Below are 21,764 nucleotides of genomic sequence, written 5' to 3'. Positions count from 1 at the left end.
TGGCCACTATAGGTGATACTGGAGAACCCATAGCACACCCATGCCTCTGTCTATAGTACTGCCCCCTGTATGAGAAGTACACAGACTGAAGACCCAGCTTCAGGAGCACACACACTTGGTCAGTGTTAAGGGTGGTCCTATTGCTAAGGGTGGGGTTGTTTTGTAATTTCATATGGACTACCTCCACTGCTTCATCAATACAGTCCATGGGCCAGAGCCCAAAATTTCCTATTTCGGTACACTCAAGGTGGCAAAACTTACTTATAATTTTTGAAAGGATCCATGTCTGTAGATGATATTTTGGTACGATAACCATTCCTGAGTGGCAGCTGTATCACAGTTATCAGCTCATGAAGTTAACCACCCCCTAAAGTAAATTGCATTTTAGACGCTGGTGCATATCCTGGTTTAGCCTCATGGTCAGGACATTTTTCAATGTTCTATAATATTGTCTTTGGTATCATTTTAAAGGGGACCTTCTTAGCTTTCATTCAAGCCCTGTTGTGGATATTTCTCACAAATATAGAGGTCACTTGAGCTCTTCAACCCGTCAATAACATACATCTTTCTGCAATGTTCGCCTAAACTATATACTTTCTTTTAGCCCTGTGGCATCTAGGAATATCAGGGACACAAAACACAAAAACTGGAATACTCACAGGACTGTAAAGATTCAGGAAATGTATAATATACCCATACTATTTCATTGTGTGAGGTGATTGTGAGCCTTAAATGAGAACTAGACCAAAGCCAGTTAGGTCACAAACTGGTCTCTATACATTTGTTTAAATACACAATCAAAATACATGATAAAAAGGAATACCATAGTGAGGTAATGAACTATTTTAATATTTTAAACAACATTGACATTTACATATAAATGATACATGTAATCCCATATCATTAGTGGGTATATGTAATGGTAATGGGTAGGGTAATGGGTATATGTGAATATGGTTACATTATTGTTATCAAGCTCTGGGTAACCAAGTCCAGAATCAACATCCTGTGCATCAATAGACTACTACCACAGTAATACCATCAGAATCATCACACTGTCATTCATCAAACTGCTCGTTTCTCTCATCATCTGACTCCCCAAGTTCAAAGTCCAGTTCTGGACCATCCTGCTGTTTTTGGTTACTGCAGGTCTGTAACCTGCACATGTCTGTGCATGGAAGTCCATTTGACAGGCACATGCAGCTTGGCATTTTGCATGAATGCACACACTTGCATGTTAGCATTTCCAAGACCACATCTGGTGCAGGTGGGGAGCGCATCCAGTAAATGGCCAGCTTGCCTTCATCGTCTGTCCATCCATACTCAGTAGGGCTTGGCACCACAGGGTTAGCCTGCAGACAGCACTTCCATATTGCTGCCTGATAGTTGGCTCGTTGAACATGCATAAAGAGACAGTCTCTACATGGTGGCAGCTGGCTGGACTCAACCTCTCCCCTTTTGGTGCAGAAGAGCTGGTAACGCAGTTTGTTCACCTCAGCAGTGCTGCTATTAGCAACATACATCCGACAGGTGAACTGCTCAATTTTCTGGAACAGCTCATCACTCACATTCCATGTCTGTCCCAGTTGACTAAAAGTCTCTTGGCAGGAAGTGTGCTTTCTCACTATCTTCAGGGCATTCAGCTTCCCTCGACCAGCGAATGCACTGACAGTGTCGCAGCCTATGAAGGCATGTAAGCCAATTAGGCTGTCACAGATGCTGTCTCCAAGTGAACTTGCCAGTTTGGTGATGTCGACAAACCGTGTGCGGTTCTGAGTCCCACACTTCTGGTAGATGGGACAGGTGATGTCCTTCTGGAAGCCAAGACAAAGCACCATGACATCAGTGTCCTCAGCTGTGATGATAACTGACTTTGAGCCCGCATTTGCTGCATGCAATGCATGCAGGAGCAGACGGGTGTCAGCTTCTTCATGTGTGGAGTGCAGTTCTGCTGCTTCCTCACACCCATCTTCTGTCAACTTGTAGCAGGTTTCCTCACAGGTCATGTACAACACCTTGCCATGCAGCATAGCTCTGTATCTTGGGAGTATCCACTCTTCCACCAGAAACTTGATGAGACTGGTCTTGTTGGAGGAACTGCACAGAAATTTTCTCCACTGCTGGACGTGGTGTCCCCCTGCAAAATTCTTGTACTGGAGAGTGATGTCTCCACCCCGGTTCAGTCGTTCAGCATCTTTGATCGAAGTCTGGTGATAGACATCAAAAACAACATCAATCCTCCCACTCTGTGCTCCCTCATGGAGGACCTGGGTCAAGGCTGACTCTGCCACCTGTGCAAAGGTTTTGTTGTTGCCATTCATTTTTTGGACCAGGCTCATCCCATCAATGATGGAAGTAGATGGGATTGAGATGTCTTCTGCAGGAGATACATTCTTTTCAAGCTCTCTGGCAAGTGCAGCCTTGTTTGTTTTTCGTAAGGACCCATCAGCATTTGCCAGTGCCCATGGTAGTGGGCCCAATGGGTAGGCAAGGACATCCTTCAGATTCACCTTCCTGCTTTCAGCCACCAGGATCATGTGACTGAAAAGGTTTCTATCTGCCTTCAGAACCATATCCTGTGCTTTCTTTCCATGAGCTTGTTTTGTGCTGACATTGGAGAATGTTTTCAGACTTTGCTTGGTCATCTTGTCGTGGAATTTCACAGGTGGTGGGTCTGCATCTAACCTTGTTTGCTGGAATGCTTGGTAGGCCTCTTCTCCTTTCTCAAGAGCTCTCAAGAGATCTATGGTCACATCAGGTGGAGCCATGTTGCCAGTGGAGAGGCTAACCAAATCAATCTCATCAGGGGACATAGGATTGAGCCAGTTATTCTCCATAAGGTCCATGAGAGACTGGACATCTGCTTCATCTCTCTTGATCCTTGGACTCTGTAGATCTGGATGAGACCATTTGCACCTGCCTTGACCTGTCAGGTCTCTCAGCTGTCTGAGGTACATGCTTCTATACTCAGCTGTGAGATAATATTTGGTCACAGCTCCTGGCTTCAAGCTGAATCCCTTTGTCCCTCCAGCTGTTTGGGTGTCTTTGTTCACCCTTTCTTCTATAGCTTGGTCAACAGGGATTCGGCCAAAGGGATTGGTGGAGCCCAGTTGGACTGAGAAGCCTCCTTCCATGAATTCTGTGTACACATCTGGGTGTGTGATGGGCAGCTCAGACATCTGGGCGTAGTAGTAGGGGAGGTAGCGTGCATAATTCATCCTGTCATAAGCAAAGCACCATGGGATCATTGCTCGAATGCTAGCCAAGTGTAGCATCCAGTCTGCCTCTCTGGATGCTCGGATGAGCCCCAACAAGATTTCAACCATGTCCAAATAGGACATCCAGAAGTTCGAGAGGCTGCCGTTTCCACCTCTAAGGAACTCACGGTAGACTTCAAATAGATCCATGATGCGTGTACAAGAGCTGTTCTCGAGGACCTCCTTCAAAGCATGTTGTGAGACTTCTTTCCCAAGGCTGTCAATGGTCTTCAGTGTCTCATTCAGGTGAACCATGTCATTCCTGTGAGTTTCTTCCAACCAGGACAGGAAACTATTCAAAGTCAGTCGCATGAGAGCCTCATACAGGAGCTTGTGTAGTCGCACTGCCCTGTTGTACTTGCGGCCATCCATAACACCAGCAATTGAGCCTTCTGCAATCATGCCAGACTCAATGCAGAGGTCTTTGAGTCCAGCATCTTGGAAACGCTTTCCTATTATTGCCAGCAGTGTGCAGATGGTGTGGAATACCCCAAGCCTAACGATGATATCATGGAACTTGTCATGGTGTTTCCATGTGATCTCGACAGCCTTCGCATACAGGGCTTGGTCAAAGACACAGACAATCTTCCTCAGGCCTAAGCACTGCATGATGCTCAGTGACTGGTTAAGCACCTCGTTGACAGTAGACATTTGTGTCGCTGGAGCATTGATGGTAGGCAGATAGCCTATATTGTGGGGATGACCATCATCTCTCCTCGAGTCAGGATGTTGAAGCCTGTCCAGCTGCTGACTGACTGTTCTTCTTGTTGTGACATGCGTGCTAGGACCCAAAGAAGGTTTTTCTCTCTGGCAAGCTTAGTATTGGCTGCAGTATCGGCATCTGACTTTTTGCTTTGTGGTGGCCCTACCCGTTGTCCAGCATTGTAAGTTGGTAACATTGGTGGGGGTCCATCAATGCTTCTCTTCTTTGTTTTGGGAACAGTGGGCGTGGGTTGGACAGGAAGTGGGTTGACTGGCTTTGCTTGCACAGCAATCCCATTGACTCTGTGAGATGTTCCCTCACCACTGACAGTTTCTTCAAGACGGTCGATATTGTCCCAGGCTGAAGTTGTGAATATGCCAGGATGGATGTTAGCTGGAAGGGCAATGCCACTCCCTGATGATGAGAGTTTCTGGAGACACAGGGCAGTGTTGATCTCTTCCATCTGTGAATAGGACACACTGTGACCAAGTCAGTTGAGGATGTTTATCAACTCTACATTTCCTGTCAACGATTTGACACTGAATGGCAGAACAATGTGCTTGGAAGGCTTGGTATTTCCACATGTCACTGCATATACTATGTCATGGCCAAATGACTGCAGAAGGCACTGCACTCTCTGGGATGCATGATCAGGATCATTTGAGCCTGTGAGTAGAGAGTACAGGAAGATAATGAGCGACTCTGGAATGGTAGGACATTCTGCTTCTGGTTTGACTTCAGGCGGCCAGGTTTGAGGAACATCTTGACTTTTAATGTCTGCTCTCAATTTGATGGCTGCTTTGGCTATAACATCTTGTGCACTGACACTTTTCAGGGTCTGCAGCTCCCTTTTGAGAGACTGATTTTCTTTGGCAAGTTCCCTCATGGACAAGTTATCGGGATAGAGGAGGAATTTTCCTTTCTCATCAGGGAATATCTGCAAGACTCCAGCAAACTCACTCTCCAGGTTTCGCCTTATGTGCTTCTTGGTTGATTCCTTGACTTGGGCAATGCCTTGGGAGTTCATTGAAGCTACCAGTCTAGAAGAGAGATCAGTCATTGTCATCACTTGAGGATTGCCAAAAAGCTCCATCCTGATGAAGAGGAACAGCTCATTGTATGCCTTATTCACAGCAGCTTCATACTGGGCTGCAGCATCATCATCTTCATTGCTGGCAACCTCTCCTTTGGAAACCTCTTCTTTGGTGTAAAGTCTATAGCATGACCTGTGGTAGTGCCCTTCAGCTGCTACAAGGTCTCTACTCACAATGGCAAGGATTCTGCTGTCCCTTTTCTTTGTGGCTGCACTCCTGATCTTTGCATCAGCTCGCAGTTCTCGACACTGCACCAGTACTTCTCTCGTATTCTGTCTCTTGGAATATTTGCTGTTTTTCTGACAAAATATGCACTCTGCATCATAAGTCCTAGATGTACTTGGAGCATGTCGAGCTACTCTCTTAGATTGTTTCTCTTCAGCAGAGACACAACTTTTCTTCTCTTTTGCAAGGAGGCCATCAAGAATTTGCTTCATAGTGAAGATACTGCGACACTTTCTGTGGTAGTAGATTGCTGGAATCTGTCCCTCAGGAATGTCTTTTGCCAGTTTCAAAACTGGTGCATGATTTCGTATCTGAGCTGCCCTGAGCAGAGTTCTCCATGAGTCGACACTTTGTAGTGAAACCAGCTTATCTGTATCATCAGAACAGTGGATAATGCGCTCCACCCGTGGGCGCTTTGGTATTGGGTAAAAACTTGCTTGTTCACCAGTGGCCATATTCAGTCAGTTTTCACCTGCCACATACAAACAAATACATGTAACTTAGGTGTATGAACACTACTAAAACAAAGTTTACTTTGCTTCACCAGCGTCATATTACCATTATTTATCTTACATAGCCACAAATAGATACATTACCTAGTTGCTATGCAACAGCTGTATTTTGTCCACATGAGGCCGCTAAAATCAACACAAGATGAAAGTTCCTCGTAGCCAATTTAACTAATCATATTAACATATACATTAAAAGAACATGCTAACATTATGGGAAATTAGCTTACAATCTTCTCCAGAGTGAGACAAGAAGATAGATACCAGTTTCCTCTATATGTGTTTAGTAGAAAGCTATCTGGCTGCACGTTAGCCTAGCTTAGCACAATGAATGGAAGTACACAGTACTGGTTATCCTTGGTTGTTGGCCAACTAAGAACTGTCCCAGAGTTTAAGCTAGGCTAATCAGTACCAGGGGTGTTGAAATGCTATATTTGTAAAAATCTGGGCAAATACACAATCGTGAGAGGCACAGAAACAGGTTTCCTGAAAGAAAAATGAAATAGCTGCTCATTTGGAAAGGTTATCATGTATTATTTTACTTCTGTTAGTGCACCAAATAAAATGGCACCAGTGAAGTTGTGTCACCTTGGGTGATATCGATATCTGGTCTGACCCATGGACTAACTGGCTTTGGTCTAGTTAGTTTCTTAGTAATAATGCCCTTCTAATTTAAGGTTCACAATCACCTCACACAATGAAATAGTATGGGTATATTATACATTTCCTGAATCTTTACAGTCCTGTGAGTATTCCAGTTTTTGTGTTTTGTGTCCCTGATATTCCTAGATGCCACAGGGCTAAAAGAAAGTATATAGTTTAGGCGAACATTGCAGAAAGATGTGTGTTATTGACGGGTTGAAGAGCTCAAGTGACCTCTATATTTGTGAGAAATATCCACAACAGGGCTTGAATGAAAGCTAAGAAGGTCCCCTTTAAAATGATACCAAAGACAATATTATAGAACATTGAAAAATGTCCTGACCATGAGGCTAAACCAGGATATGCACCAGCGTCTAAAATGCAATTTAGTTTAGCGGGTGGTTAACTTCATGAGCTGATAACTGTGATACAGCTGCCACTCAGGAATGGTTATCATACCAAAATATCATCTACAGACATGGATCCTTTCAAAAATTATAAGTAAGTTTTGCCACCTTGAGTGTACCGAAATATCGTCTGGCCCATGGACTAATAGGAATGCATGTGGAGGCTTAACATCATAAGAGACTGTTGTTTCACCCTCTTTCATAATGATGTCCCTCACCTTATCCACAAAATCAATAGTATTCTGAATGTGATGTTCATTGCTGCCTACCAACAGGTTAAGAATAAATGCAAGAAACTTAGAGAAGTTATAGGTCACTGAGTTAATCATAGAAACATTAGGCCGTAATGGCACATCCTGTTTATGTATCTTAGGTAAACCATATCGAATGTGTAGTTTCCCCTGGGTATGATCTGTGGTTGAAAATTCTGTCGATAGCATTGTCCTGTTCTAACAGCTTCAGACAATCTATCAACTTTTTCTTGTAACCACTGCCTGGATCTCGTTTCAGGGGTTCATAAGTATTCATGTCGCTAAGTAGCATCATAACTTTCTCACGATAGTCAGTCTGGTTTAATACAGCAGCGCATCTGCCTTTATCTTCCCGAAGGATGATGACGATATTGTCCTTACGGAGAGTCGTGAAAGCATTCCTCTTGTCTCTACTGATGTTGGATGGCAGCGCCTTTGCATTGCTGAGGCAGGCTGAAACTTTAGGTCCGCAATGTTGCTTTTATGGATCACTGATTCCGTGGCTGTGATCAGTTTCACTAGCAGGATTTGCCTTGGCGTGACGGCAAAATTCAGCCCCTTAGCAAGGATGTCTTTCTCCGCCTGGGTGAGTTGCATGTCAGACAGATTCTTTACCCGCTTGTCCACATCGCCAGTGTGCGTCTGTACATCTGTCGCCATCTGATTCAACTTTTTTTGATTTTCTTACCTGGATTATTGAGCATGCATAAAGACAATGGAAAAATTGGAAATCACATCGACAAAATGACAAAACAGAAAACACCACCACAAATCAGAAAACACAACGATCCTAATTCCTACCGGAAAAAGTGGGTGCCTATCGACAAAGATTGTCGATGACTGGACATATTTCGCGCTTGAAATATGAAGTGATTCTGGTGTTACACAAAATCTCTGCTCCATCAGATCATGCGACCCTGCTTTTGCGACACACTATTTCAGACAGGATACAACAATCAGATCAATGTGATTAAATTTAGGCATATAATTAGAAATGGTTAAGATTAGGCATTCTGTTGGAGACGGTTACTCTTTGACGTGGGTTTGGTGTGGTTAAGATTTGGATTAGTATGGGGGGGGGGGGCAAATAGCACATTTTATGGGCAGGGTCACATAATCTCATGGGCCACAGATTTTGGTGCGACACCCAGACTATGGCCCGGTGATGGACTGGCGGCCTGTGCAGGGTGTCTCCCTGCCTGCCGCCCAATGACTGCTGGGATAGGCTTCAGCATCCCGCGACCCCAGTTGGGATAAGCGGCTTGAATAATGGATAGATGGACCCAGACTCAGTTTACCTGCTGCTCTCACATGTTAACATGAGCGCTACAGACGATTCAACATTTGCGATTATCAGATTATTTTGACACAGGGCATACATATGAATTTATACTTGATATGCTGTCAGCTTTTCACAACATCACCATGAGTATGCACAATCTGAAGACACGTTTAAAAGAAGCAGAGTTGTAAAGAAGAAAGAACTATTTCCAACTAGCTGAAGTGAGATGTGCCATTCTTTTTGCCCCAATGAGGGCAATACATCTTAATATTTTTAATTCCCCTGTCCTGGTTCCTTTGGTGTTCTCCTTCATGTGACCACATGAAAGACACTTCCTCTTAAAGAGACGGACAGTGCGTCCAATCAGCGACAACCCTTGTTGATAGGCACCCACCTTTTCCAGTAGGAGCTAATGTCATTGTGTTTTCCAATTTGTGGCTGTTTTCTGTCTTGTCATGATTTCTGATTTGTCGTTATGTTTTCTGTTTTGCTGTTGTGATTTCAAATTTGTTGTTGTGTTTTCTGATTTGTCATTGTGTTTTATCTTTCGTTAATTTGATTTGCAATTTGTTGCGTTTTATTGCCGTTGTGTTTTCCTATTTGCCGTTGTGTTTTGTGAATTGTGTTTTCCTGTTTGTCGGTATTATGTTTTGTGATTTACTGTTGTACTTCCTTATTTGTCATTGTGATTTCCTATATGTCATTGTGTTTTTTGATTCGCTGTTGTGTTTTCCTATTTGCCGTTGGGATTTGCACTTCACAGCCATCGTACAAAAGCCACAGTACATGCAATGCCTAAGCTCTTTAACACAGTACACAATATCGCCTAATCAGAATCAGAATACTTTATTCATTGTTGTTCAATTTACAGTAAGTACATTCAGTACACAACACTTCTTTGTTGTTCAGGATAGGCTTACTGTAAATTCAAGAAACAGCAATGATACAATTGGGGCGCAATTCATCTGGGTGATAGGAAAAAAAAAGCTAGAGATGCAACAATTCAGTTGTGCAGCGCTTGTGGCGCCATCACAATTTTTTGGTGCGACCAAATGAAAAACTTAGTGGCCCCAGTGTAAAATGTTTGTCTGAAGCCCTGGAGGTATAAAGACTAATGACAAGCTCTTGCAGTCAAATGGCTCCATGTCCTACTGTAAATCTCAGAGACTTGAAAATAGACTTTACTAAGGTGACAGAGTTGATCTTTCACGTAAGCCTGTCTGTGTATGTGTGTTTGTGTGTGTGCATCTGTCTGTTTTGTTTTGCCTGTGTTCTGTTGTCTTGTCTGTGCCTGTTAAATGTTCTTGTGTCCATGTGTGTTTGTGTGCCATACCTGTACCAGGTGGATGAGAGTGGTGAGTATGGCACATCGAAGCATGTTGTGCTCTTCTGATTGTTTCCAAAGCAGTGGTAGGTACTGAACCAGACAGCCCACATACGGCCGGATCTGATGCAAAAAAAAGGACAACTCACTGAGATCATACATCATGCATCAACTTCACAGAAAAAGATTTTGGACTTTTGTGAAAGACACAAGCTTTGATTTGCTTCCCACAGCTGATTAAATACAACAGATATTAGCTGGAACATCTATTAGCTGGAGGCTGAAAAAAATGCCTCTTTTTTTTTTTTAAGCCATCAGATATATGGATATGGATATTCTGCACATCGAGCATTTTCTGGTGATTTTTATTAAACGACTTGGAAAAAAAATCCATTTTATTGGCAGTTTCTCTTCACCAATGTAGTGGGGCCCTAGTGACCTCAAACAAATTTCACCTAGTTTTATTATATATACTGGTATGATCAGATGCTCTTTCTTTATGCCGTTTCAGCATATTGGAGCCATTTAAAAATCACACTGTTGTGATCAGGTCAAGGTAGGTGCAAAAACTGGTAGTGCTCTTAAGTTGTGCTACATAAGACTGAGGTGATATCTGTTCTACTGACCACTAAGAACATAATTTAGTCTTTTCTATGTAAGATTTACTGCATGGGCCAAGTCTCTTGAAACTAGGCGAACCAAAAAGGACATTCATAAACTCTTCATAAAATGGAGATAGATGCAAGACCATGGCAGCCAACTGGGACCTAGGATGGATGCTATAGTTCACATTTTTCTGTAAATTAGGCAATGCAATGGCACCAAGGGCCAATGATTAAGGTTCTCTTGTGCAGCAGGCCAAGACTAAAACTCCCCAATGACACTCCAACTTAGAGGGTCTTCCATTTTTCTTGTGCCGACTTCTCACCCTTCTCTCTCAATTTTCCCCGTCTCTCATAAGGTCCATGGATTTTGTGCATCATTACACAGTTTTAAGGCTAGGACTAAAGCGAATCATAATAACATGTGATGTGACACTTTGAACTTTAGGAAAAAAACAAAATGATAGAAAGTTATTCAGAGAGTCTTGATGGATAACGAGAACAACCAGGTCTTTCAAAGGAAAATTCCAGTATTTCTTAACCAAATCCTGGGGGGGGGGGGGGGTCGAGTCACATGACTTGACTCTAGTCCATCTTTAGTCACCCAAATGTGATGACAATACAGACTGCCAGCACAGCAGTTTTAGTAGAGGAGAATGTGAAACTAATGTAGTTGGCAACCCATGTAATTTTTTTTAAGTGAATCTCTTACGGCAACATTGTTCTTATGAATAATTTTGCAATTATAGGTGACGTATTCAGTCATATCTCTGCTGCCTTCATCAAGGCAATGAGTGTGAGAAGTGTTGTGGCTGATAGTCTAGTACTGATGCACATAAAAAAAAAAAAATTTTCCAGTGAATCTCGTGGTCTGGGATAGTGCTAAAGGCATCTGGGTAGAAGATATAGGACACAGTGTGAACACCAGCTACTAAAGATGTAAGACTGTCTTGTTCATTAAATGGCTGCATTTTTCTGTTTTCACTCTTTGGAGCTTGCAAATTGAATACTGTGGTCTCCTGCCCAGAAACTATAGATGGAAATTAGCCTAAAGTTACGTATATCTGGCACAATATACTCATTGAGCACTGTCCCTGTCAAATAAACCAATAAATAAATAAAGCTTCATTCTTTTTTTTTAAAGCAATATATTTATTGAATTTTGTTTGCAAATTACATCAAAACAAGTAATAGCACAGTGCAGCAAACATTTTCACCCTACCCCCCCCATAACCCTGTCCCTATAACAAGTAATACAATTCAAAGCAGGGTTAAAGAAGATAATAAAGATAAAAATTCAATTAATAAAAATAATAAAATAATAATAACAATAATTTCTTTCACAGACTGATTAGAGGGTGTGGTTTTTTTCCAGTTGCTTTTACGCATATAAACAGTCAGATAGAGTTGTTCTACTCCCCCAGAGCTTGTTCTTGATTAAGCAAGTTACCAACATTAGTATTACGTCTTAGGAAGTACAGAAACAATCCCCAGATTTTATCAAAAACACTTTGTTTACGTCTCACAATATACATTATCTTTTCCATTGACATGTTTGAGGCCATTTCTTTAACCCACATACCAATTCTTGGTCCATCAACACTTTTCCAATTAAGAGCAATTACAAGTTTTGCTTGTAATATACACATATCTATAAATCTGAACTCATTACTATGTAAATGTGGAGTGGTAGGATATAAACCAAGAATAAAAAGCTTTGGACTCAATGGTAATTTCTTTGACAAAATTTGATCAATCATATCAACAACATCTTGCCAGAAGGTTTTCACTTCCACACATTCCCATATACAGTGAAACAGCGTCCCCCTTGCCTCACTACACTTAATACAGGTATCAGGAATATTGTCATTAAACTTGTGCAATTTAACAGGAGTTATATATGTACGCATCAGCCATTTATACTGTAGAAGCTTTAGGTTGCTGCTAACTATCTGTCTCTGGGCCTCTTTACATGCCTCACTCCATTCTTCTAAAGATATTTCCTCCTCTATATCTCCCTCCCATAATCTCAGTTTTGTCTCTGATGATTCATCAGATCCAGATACAAATAAGTCATACATAGTTGAAATTAAACCTTTATCATAACAGTGTTTTGTGACTGCAACTTCTAATATAGAAATGGTAGGAATGTCTAATGAATGGCTTTGACAGGATGATATAAAACTCCTTAGCTGAAGATATTTGAAAAAATGATTCCTTGGAATGTCATACTTGGTAGATATTTCCTCAAAGGACATGAATACTTCATCCTCCTCCCTGTACATGTCTTGCACTTTCCTTAACCCCTTTTCAGCCCATAATTTAAATCCCCTATCATTTTGCCCTGGTTTGAAATTGGCATTACCCCAAATAGGACTGAAGCGTGACCGGGACATATTTATATTCAAATACTTACAAGCATCGAACCAAACATCAATCATATTCAATATTATAGGGTTGTCTGTATTTTTCTTCAGATATTTACGGTCTGCTGAATACAAATACAGGTGCAATGGTAAGCCTGGTTTAATAGAGCAGGCTTCCAGATCAATCCAAGCTGGGGGACTTCCAGATGAGAAGTAAAACATAATCGACCTTAATTGTGCTGCCCAGTAATACCATTGGATATTTGGACATTTCAGGCCTCCTCGATCATATGGTAGATAAAGTAAAAATAGACGTAATCTAGGACGTTTATTTTGCCAAATAAAGTTGGTAAACAGTTTCTTGATTTTCGTGAACAAAGATGAAGGAGGGGGTAGGGGGATATTCTGGAACAAATAAAGAAATTTGGGAAGTATATTCATCTTTAGGATATTAATCCTGCCGATCATTGAAATAGGTAAGGATGTCCAACGCTCTATCGAAGCAATACTAGCGTCCAGGATGGGCTCATAATTTGACTGAGCAATCTTATTCACCTCAGGGACAATTTTTATTCCCAGATACGTAAATGTGTCTGTTGGGTTGAAGGTAGAAGCATAAACAAGACCATTCTTCCTCTCTGTTTCATTCAGTAACATTATAGATGATTTGGAGTAATTAACTTTATAACCAGATATTTTCCCAAATGATTCAATAAGGCTTAGGAGCGCTGGGATAGATCTATGCAGATTTTTAAGCATTAATATCACATCATCGGCGAAGAGTGCTACCCTGTGCTCCAGATGTCCCTCTCGAATTCCATAAATATCGCTGTGTGTCCTCACCGCTATAGCAAATGGTTCTATCGCTAGGATAAAAAGTAAAGGCGATAAAGGGCTCCCTTGAGGGCAACTTCTACAAATGTTAAAAGGTTTAGAAACCTTACTATTCGTCAAAACTTCTGCAGTAAGCCCTGTACAAAGCAATCTTACCCATTTGATAAATGTATCCCCAAGGCCAAATCGTGTTAACACTTCAAACAGATAAGGCCATTCAACACGGTCGAAGGCCTTCTCTGCATCAAGTGAAAGTAAGGCCGTGTCAGGCGCCTCCCTCTGACTGTATAAAATATTGAGCACTCGTCTAACGTTATGAAAACCCTGTCTCCCTTGAATGAATCCGTTCTGGTCTTCTCCCACTACTCTAGGTAGAAGATCCTCCAATCTTCTTGCAAGAATTTTACAGAGTATTTTTGTATCAGAATTTAGGAGACTAATTGGACGCATATTTTCACATTTTGTATTTGGTTTCCCCGGTTTTGGGAGTAAAGTGATTAGGGCGCCCCTCATAGATGTAGGGAGAAGACCATTCTCAAAGGATTCCTGAAACATCTCCAAGAGGGGTGGTATTAATTTGGTTTGAAATTTTTTATAAATGTCTATAGGGATGCCATCTGGACCCGCTGATTTTCCAGCCTGCATACACCCAATTGCTTCTGCAATTTCCAATGCAGTTACATCTTGATCTAATACTCTACTTTCCTCTTCCGAAATTTTAGGAATATTAAGATTGTCTAGGAATTGTGTTTGCGTGTCCAGATTAGGAGAGCACTCAGAGCTGTATAATTTCCTGTAGAAGTCTCTAAAGGCTTCATTAATCTCTGTCGGGTCCACTATAGTTCTACCACTTGGGACTTCAATACAATTAATAGACCTTTCTGTTTGTTGTTGTTTAATGCGCCATGCTAGAAGTTTTCCGGGCTTTTCCCCCTGATCATAGTAGGACTGTTTGAGTCTCATTAAATCAGCAGCCGCTTTATTAGCTGCCAGTTCATTGTACTGTGCTCTAAGCAGTAGCAGTCTTGTATGAACATCTGTAGGTATATTTCTATTATTATATATTTCTGTTTCCAGTTTTTTAATTTCCTCATCTAATTTCTTCATTTCAAGTCGTGTAGCCTTTTTCTTGGAACTAGTGAAGGAAATGATTTGGCCCCTGATAAAGGCTTTGAAAGCCTCCCACCTTGTGCTAGCGGAAGTCTGGGACTTGTTACATTCAAAATACAGGTCAATCTGCTTATCTAAGAAATCTATGAATGTAGGATCCGCAAGCCACCCGGGTTGAAAACGCCATCTCGGGGGGTCGCACACTAAGTTATTATCTTCATAGGTCAAGGATACTGCAGCGTGGTCAGACAGAACTATACTACTATAATGACATTCATCTATTTTGGAGACAAGTAGCGCTGAAACCAAAAAGTAGTCTATGCGTGAGTGAGTTCTATGAGTATCGGAATAGCAGGAATATTCTACTGCGTTCGGTTTACCATGCCTCCAAACATCAAACAAATTTAATTCCTTCATAAAATGGTGTATCGTCTTTCTGGACTTACTGTGGGTATCATCTAAACCAGTTGACCTGTCTTTTGAAGGATCTAACGTACAGTTAAAGTCGCCAGCTATTATGTATTTCCCAGGATGATTTGAAGCAGTCAAAAACAGACTATTATAGAATTTAGAGTCATCTTCATTGGGGCCGTAAACATTTATCAAAGTTAAGGTTTCAGATAATAACCTACCCTGGACTATAATATACCTCCCTGCAGGGTCCTTAACTACATGCTGTACCCGTAATGGAACCGATTTATGAATTAGTATCATAACCCCTCTAGCATGAGTGGTGTAAGGAGCAGACAACACTTGACCCTGCCATCGTCTTGCTATTTTGGGAACGTCCTCATCCACCATGTGTGTTTCTTGTAAAAAAACGATTTTTGATTTCAAGGATTTTATCCTGCTCATTACCTGCTTCACTTTTGTGAGTTTGATCAAACCCCTACAATTCCACGAAGTAAATTTTACCTTGCAACTCTCTGACATTGATTCCGGTATGTTATATTAGGAACTGTAGTGAAGAAGTACTTTGACAAACCACACCCACTGATGAAAGAATAAATAATAAAATGAAACCACAAAAACCCACCCTCAACCCCATACGAACCTAAAGTCCATGAACTCTGGACATCCCCTCCCATCCCACGTTTAACTACCGCTAAAATGAGTTTCTCTAACTTTTCTTTTCTTCTCGCTCTAGCTCGCTATCTTACTTTTTCTAAATACTAATCACACATAACATCATTAATGAACTGTTCAACGCCAACAACATGTAGGCATATATAAAATTAACCATCCGAGCACATACACAAACCTGGAACCCGTGCATGCAGACTGGAAGACGAGGAGAGGGAAAAGTCTGTAGCCTGGTCACAAGAGTCCGCGATGCATTGGGCCTTCCTTCCTCCGACAGGCGCATAAACCGATGATGACTCTCTCTGTCCCTTAGGCCTAGGCCTACTTGGATGTGCCCATGTCATTTCGGCTGGTGCTTGGACATTGTCTCTCATTCAGGGTTAAGTGCCTTCCACAAAAGCTGAATAGTCTAGCTATAAACCAGACTCCGTCCTGTCCAGGTAGAAAAATAAAGCCTAAACAAAAACAAAATGGCAACAGCCCGAACACGTAGCTACATCTTTCATGTAAATGGAAATAAAATAAAATAAAGTGAGCTTAATAGCCTACTGCATCAGTCCTTATCCGAGGGATTGAATAAACCGCTCCACTTCTGCTGGAGTTTGAAAGGTGTGGGGTCTCTCGTCGTGTGTTACCAGGAGCCGGGCTGGAAAGATGATTCTGTGCTTGTGGATCCCCTGGTCTCTCAGCTTCTTCCGGACCTGGTCGTAGTCGCGCTGCATCTTGTGCACCCCAGCAGAGAGGTCGATGTGAAAACGGACCGGCGTTTTCTTGTAAAGGACCTGTCCCTTGGTTTTGGCTGCCTTTAGTACTCGCTCCCTGTCCTTAAAGTTCATGAACCTCATGATCAATGTCCTTGGACGACCCGTGCGACAGTCTACCGGAGCGCCGATTCTATGAGCCCGCTGCACTACCAAGCCCTCCCGCGGATCCATGTTCAGAGCCTCCGGCAACCACTTCTCCAGAAATGCAGGTGCATCCTGGCCCTCTTCTTTCTCCGGTAGGCCCACCAACCTTACGTTATTTCGCCGACTCCTGCATTCCAAGTCATCCACTTTGTCAGTAAGGCTTTTGACGGTGTTTTCCAGCGTGCTAACTCGGGGTGTTAGCTTCTTAACGTCGTCCTCCGCGTCAGAAATCCGTTGTTCGGCCTGTTCCATGCGGCCCGTGCATTCCTGTATTTGTTTCTTTACATCCGCAATTGTCGCTTGCACTCCATCAATTTTCTTGTAAAGTCCACTTTTCAAAGACTGTATGGCTTTCATGATATCTAGGTTGCTATTCTTATCTGTGTCTAACATTTCGTCATCTTCCTCGTGGTCGTCTCCTTCGTTAGCCATATTTTCAACCTGCATGGCGTCGCTAACCTTCTCAGCCTCTTCCTCGTGTCGCGATTTCCTTTTCTCCTTCTCTTTTTCTCTCTTTGCCTTTTCTTTCGGGTTTTTCCCTGACATTTTAGTTCTGGGTACTCTTATACACGTATTGCGTGACTTTAGACAAGATTCGGATTAGTATTGTAGGATTAATTTACACGGTAGCTGCAGAGCTTGAGATGTGCGACCCCCTAGTCCCTCGCCTTAACCGGAAGTCCAAAGCTACATTCTAACAACAGAATTGCTATCCATTTTGTTCTGTTTTCAGACAGAACCAGGCAATGCATCAAAAATGCAAGTGCTCTCATTCATTTTGAATGAGGGTAGTGTGTTTACACTGCGGCAGTGTGTGCCACAGGGGGTTCAGCGGAAAGAAAAAAGGAAGAAAAGAAAAAAACGCAGCCGTGTCCGGCAAGAAAGTTGAACCAGATTCAACTTTTGCTGAAATACAACCTGACATCGCGCTGCAGAGGCCAATCACATAAGCCGGCGATCAGACCGAAGATGCCCACGTGGGCCATGATCGCTGCAATGCCCATTGAGGTGATCAATGATCGCAATGGGCCATGTAGTGACACGCCCATATCACTGCACACCGCTGCGACCAAGCACCACATTGCCTGATTCTGTGTGAATGTGGCCTAAAGGGGGGTTGTTATTGACCCGACACACACACACACACACACACACACACACACACAAACAAGAAAATATTTATGCAGCAGCCTAATGTTTAAGCACAATCCAACATGTCATGATGGTTCGTTATCAGTTCTCATGATAAATTAACATTTGGAAAATTATTATAATTGAGTGCAAAATTGTAAAATGTCAACTTTTGCCTCAATTTCTGTTCAAATGAATAGAAAATTGGAGGTTTTGGTTGTTTTATAATTGTCTGATTTTTTTAATATGATGGGAAAAGCAGAAAAAATTAAAAATTGGTTATTTCTTTCCTTGTGAAATTAAAAAATGGAAATTGGGGTCGGGATAACAGTAGGACTATTGTACATTTTCAATCATATTGCGTATATTAAATAAATGGAGAATTAGATTTAGATGGATCCTTGGGGTGTTTTTAACGTATTTTTTGTAGTATGCCTAGTCTGCAGCATACAGGCATGCACAGCAACATTGTAATGATGTTTACATGGGTAAACGATGACTGTAACAAATGTACAGAAAGGCACCAATCAAATGAAGTTATACATTTGTAGGCAGGATGCTTTTTGTTAAAAGTGCTGCTGCAAGGACTTTGTGGTGTTTTGGTAATCAAGTTCTGTTTTGCAATAATTGCAGGCCACTGCATTTTCATTACGTTTAAGTTGAAAATGGTCCCCAACTTTGTACATTTTCTGTCATTTTTTTTCTTTTTTGGCTCCTGCCCCCATTTTCTCAACTCAAATAATCCACAGCGTCGTCTGCAGTAAGTTCAACTGTCTGATAACTTTGCTGCCCTACACAGCGATTCTAGATGCCCAGGCATATTTAAACATAGATGAAAATGTGAAATGAAGCGTCAAGGCAATAAGTGGTAATCAATGATTTTTTGTAATTGGGTTCGGTTATCTGATTAATTGTGATAGCCCTAAAATTATAAATATGACAGGGTGCTTATTCTTGGCAATTTTAATATTCATTTGTGTTGTCCTTCACATTCCCTGACTTCACATTTTTTGGATATTATAGACTCTTTTAAACTAAGTCAATCTGTTAAAGGGGCCACACATTCCAAAGGCCACATTTTAAACCTTGGTTTCTCTCTTGAATGTCTCAATTTGGTGGATATGCCTGTATCTGACCATAAAGCTGTCATTTTCAAAGTCCCACTACAGCTCGCTACTCCTAGTCATTATGCTAAAACACGCTCTCGCATTCTCAATGCTGGCTCTGCAGTTAAATTCTGTGATGCTTTTAATTCATCATCCTTTAATCCCTCTTTATCCCCCGTCAATCCAGATGCACTATTAAATTCATTCAATGATCAGTGCCTATCCATCCTCGACCAAATTGTACCATTTAAAACTAGGAAAAAAAATCAAATAACCTCCCCTGGCTGAATGATCACATCCGTGCCCTTAGAACACTCTAGAAATGACAGAAATGACAATGGAAGTTCAACAAGTCCGAATTAGCATATAACACCCTTAAAAACCAAATGTTAATTTACCTTCTCTGAACTAACTTTGAGAAATAACCACAATCCTAAAGTTATCTTCAGGGTAATTGATTCTGTTATTAATGGTTCCTCCACTTCTCTTTTTGAACCTGATGTTGAATTGGCCGAAAAATTTCTCACTCATTTTGCAAACAGGGTGGAGAATATTAGGTCCCAAATCCAGCCAGGCTCTTTTCAATCCATTCCCTATGTTAATTCTGCCTCTTTCATCCAGATTCAACCAATTACAATTTCAATGTTGGAGACTACAGCCTCCAATATGAGCTCCTCCTCCTGCATCCTAGACATAATTCCCACTAAGCTGCTCAAGGAGGTATCTTCTACTATCAGCCCCATTATTCTGCAAATTCTTGTTAATTCTTTGGCCTCTCGTTCTTTTCCAGACAGTTTAAGCATGCCATCATTCATCCATTGCTGAAGAAACCTAATGTAGACCCCCTGTCCCTAAGTAACTACAAGCCAATCTCAAAATTGTCCTTTTTATCTAAGGTTTCTGGAGAGAGCAATTTCTTCTGAGTTGATTTCTTTTATGAACACTGATACTGTTTTTAATAATTTCCAGTCTGGTTTTAGAGCACTTCATAGTACTGACACAGCTCTAGTTTAGGTCACTAATGATCTACTGCTGAATGCAGACAGAGGTGACTGCTCGATTTTAGTTCTTTTAGACTTAAATGCTGCCTGATCACAACATCCTCTTACACAGGTGCGGATCTACGGGGTGGCAGCTGCCACCTCTGGGACACAGTCTTGCCACCTCTGTTGCCACCCCATTTATAAATCAGATAATATGTTTTTAAAGTATATTTTATGTACATGCATGGTGAAGGTCAATGAGACCTGCACCAAACTCATCTCAAACAGAAGTCGCCGATTTAGAATCCCCCTCCCCCTGACAGGCGCAGATCTACGGGGTGGCAAGGGTTGGCAGCTGCTACCTCTGGGACACAGTCTTGCCACCCCTTTGCCACCCAAGGAAAAAATCTCTAGATCCGCTACTGCTCTTACATCGCTTAGAGACTTGAGTTGGCATCAAGGGCTCGGCTCTTTAACTTATTGCGCTCTTACCTCACCAAAAGAACTTTTTCTGTTGTTCCGGGTAACTCTACCTCCTCATTGGATCAGCTGAGTTTTGGTGTCCCTCAAAGCTCAGTTCTTGGCCCCATTCTCTTTTCTATATACATGCTGCCCCTTGGCCTAGCCGTTCAAAATCACGATGTGCTCTAACATTTTTATGCCGATGACTCTCAGTTATACATGCCACTAAAACCCACAGATCCTAGCGCCCTAGCAAATCTCCCAACTTGCCTCAGTGACATTAAATCCTGGATGTCCAAAAATGTTCTTAAATTTAATGGTGATAAGTCTGAGGCCCTGTGATGGCCTGGCGGCATGTGCAGGGTGCCTCCCCACCTGCCGCCCAATGACTGCTGGGATAGGCTCCAGCATCACCATGACCCTGAGAGCAGGATGGGTGGTTTGGATAATGGATGGATGGAAGTCTGAGGTCATTCTGTTCAGTCCCAAAAATTCCATCAGCCCGTTTGCTACTAATCTTGGTGGTCTGTCAGGTAGTCTTAAGCAGGTTCCAAAGAATCTTGGGGTAATATTTGATGCTAACCTCCGTTTTGATAATCAAATCAAACATGTTGTTCAGTCATGCTTTTTCCAGCTCATGCTAATCTCCAAAATTAGGCCATTTTTATCAATTGCCAATCTGCACAAAGTTATACACGCTTTTCTCTATTATCGGCTTAACTATTGTAATGGACTTTATTCTGGTATCAGCAAGGGCTCCCTCCACCATCTGCAGTTGGTTCAAAATGCCGCTACTCGGCTCATTACCGGGACAAGGAGGCATGATCATATCACTCCTGTGCTTGCGTCCCTACCCTGGCTCCGTGTTACATTTCGAATTGATTTTAAAATTTTACTGCTCACATTTTAGGATTTAAATGGTCTTGCTCCTTCATACATTTGTGATTTACTGACTTGGTATGTCCCCCCTCGACTATTAAGGTCTGCAGATGGAGCTCTGTTAGTTATTAGGTCCTGGGGGTGGGGTGGGGAGGTGGGGTTTTCTATTGTATTCTCAGTCTGTCAAGGTTTCTGTCCCCACTTGTGTATTTTATTTTTAAATAATGTACAATTTCTAAGACGAAGATATTTGATCACAAAAAAAGGAATGTTCTGAAAAGAGACTGCATGAGTTTAGAGGAAGGTCAGTTTTAAGAGTTGGCAGTTAAGTGAATAAGAATTATTTCTTGGAAACAGGGGAGGAAAAAAACCCATAGGACCACATAAGCAATGCAGTGGCAAAGTAGAAACTTCATCATCATTTTAAACGCAAGCAGATATCACAGCACAGGTCACCTGAGGGCTTGTAATTTAAAAAAAAAAGCCAGTAAGGAGTTGGATTCCCAGTTGATTCATAAAGTAAATGCTTTTGTGTGAGAAAGTAAAAAATAACTAAAGTCTACGTCTATTTCTGGGATGATTTTTTTTTTTTGGTTGTTTGATTGT

General features: G+C 41.8%; 1 protein-coding gene across 1 annotated transcript in view; it reads right to left on the bottom strand.

The window, feature by feature from the left end:
- ipo11 (importin 11) overlaps positions 1 to 21,764 on the bottom strand; it is a 388,461-nt gene that overhangs the window by 203,725 nt on the left and 162,972 nt on the right. The window contains exon 20 of the mRNA XM_056273222.1: positions 9,704 to 9,817. Within this exon, the coding sequence (XP_056129197.1) occupies positions 9,704 to 9,817 (114 nt within the window). The remainder of the gene's footprint in view (positions 1 to 9,703; positions 9,818 to 21,764) is intronic.

The sequence above is a fragment of the Lampris incognitus genome, chromosome 1, assembly GCF_029633865.1.
Source record: "Lampris incognitus isolate fLamInc1 chromosome 1, fLamInc1.hap2, whole genome shotgun sequence".
Taxonomy (NCBI): Eukaryota; Metazoa; Chordata; class Actinopteri; order Lampriformes; family Lampridae; genus Lampris; species Lampris incognitus.
The sequence above is the reverse complement of the archived record's forward strand: the minus strand, read 5'-3'. Positions and strand labels throughout refer to the sequence as shown.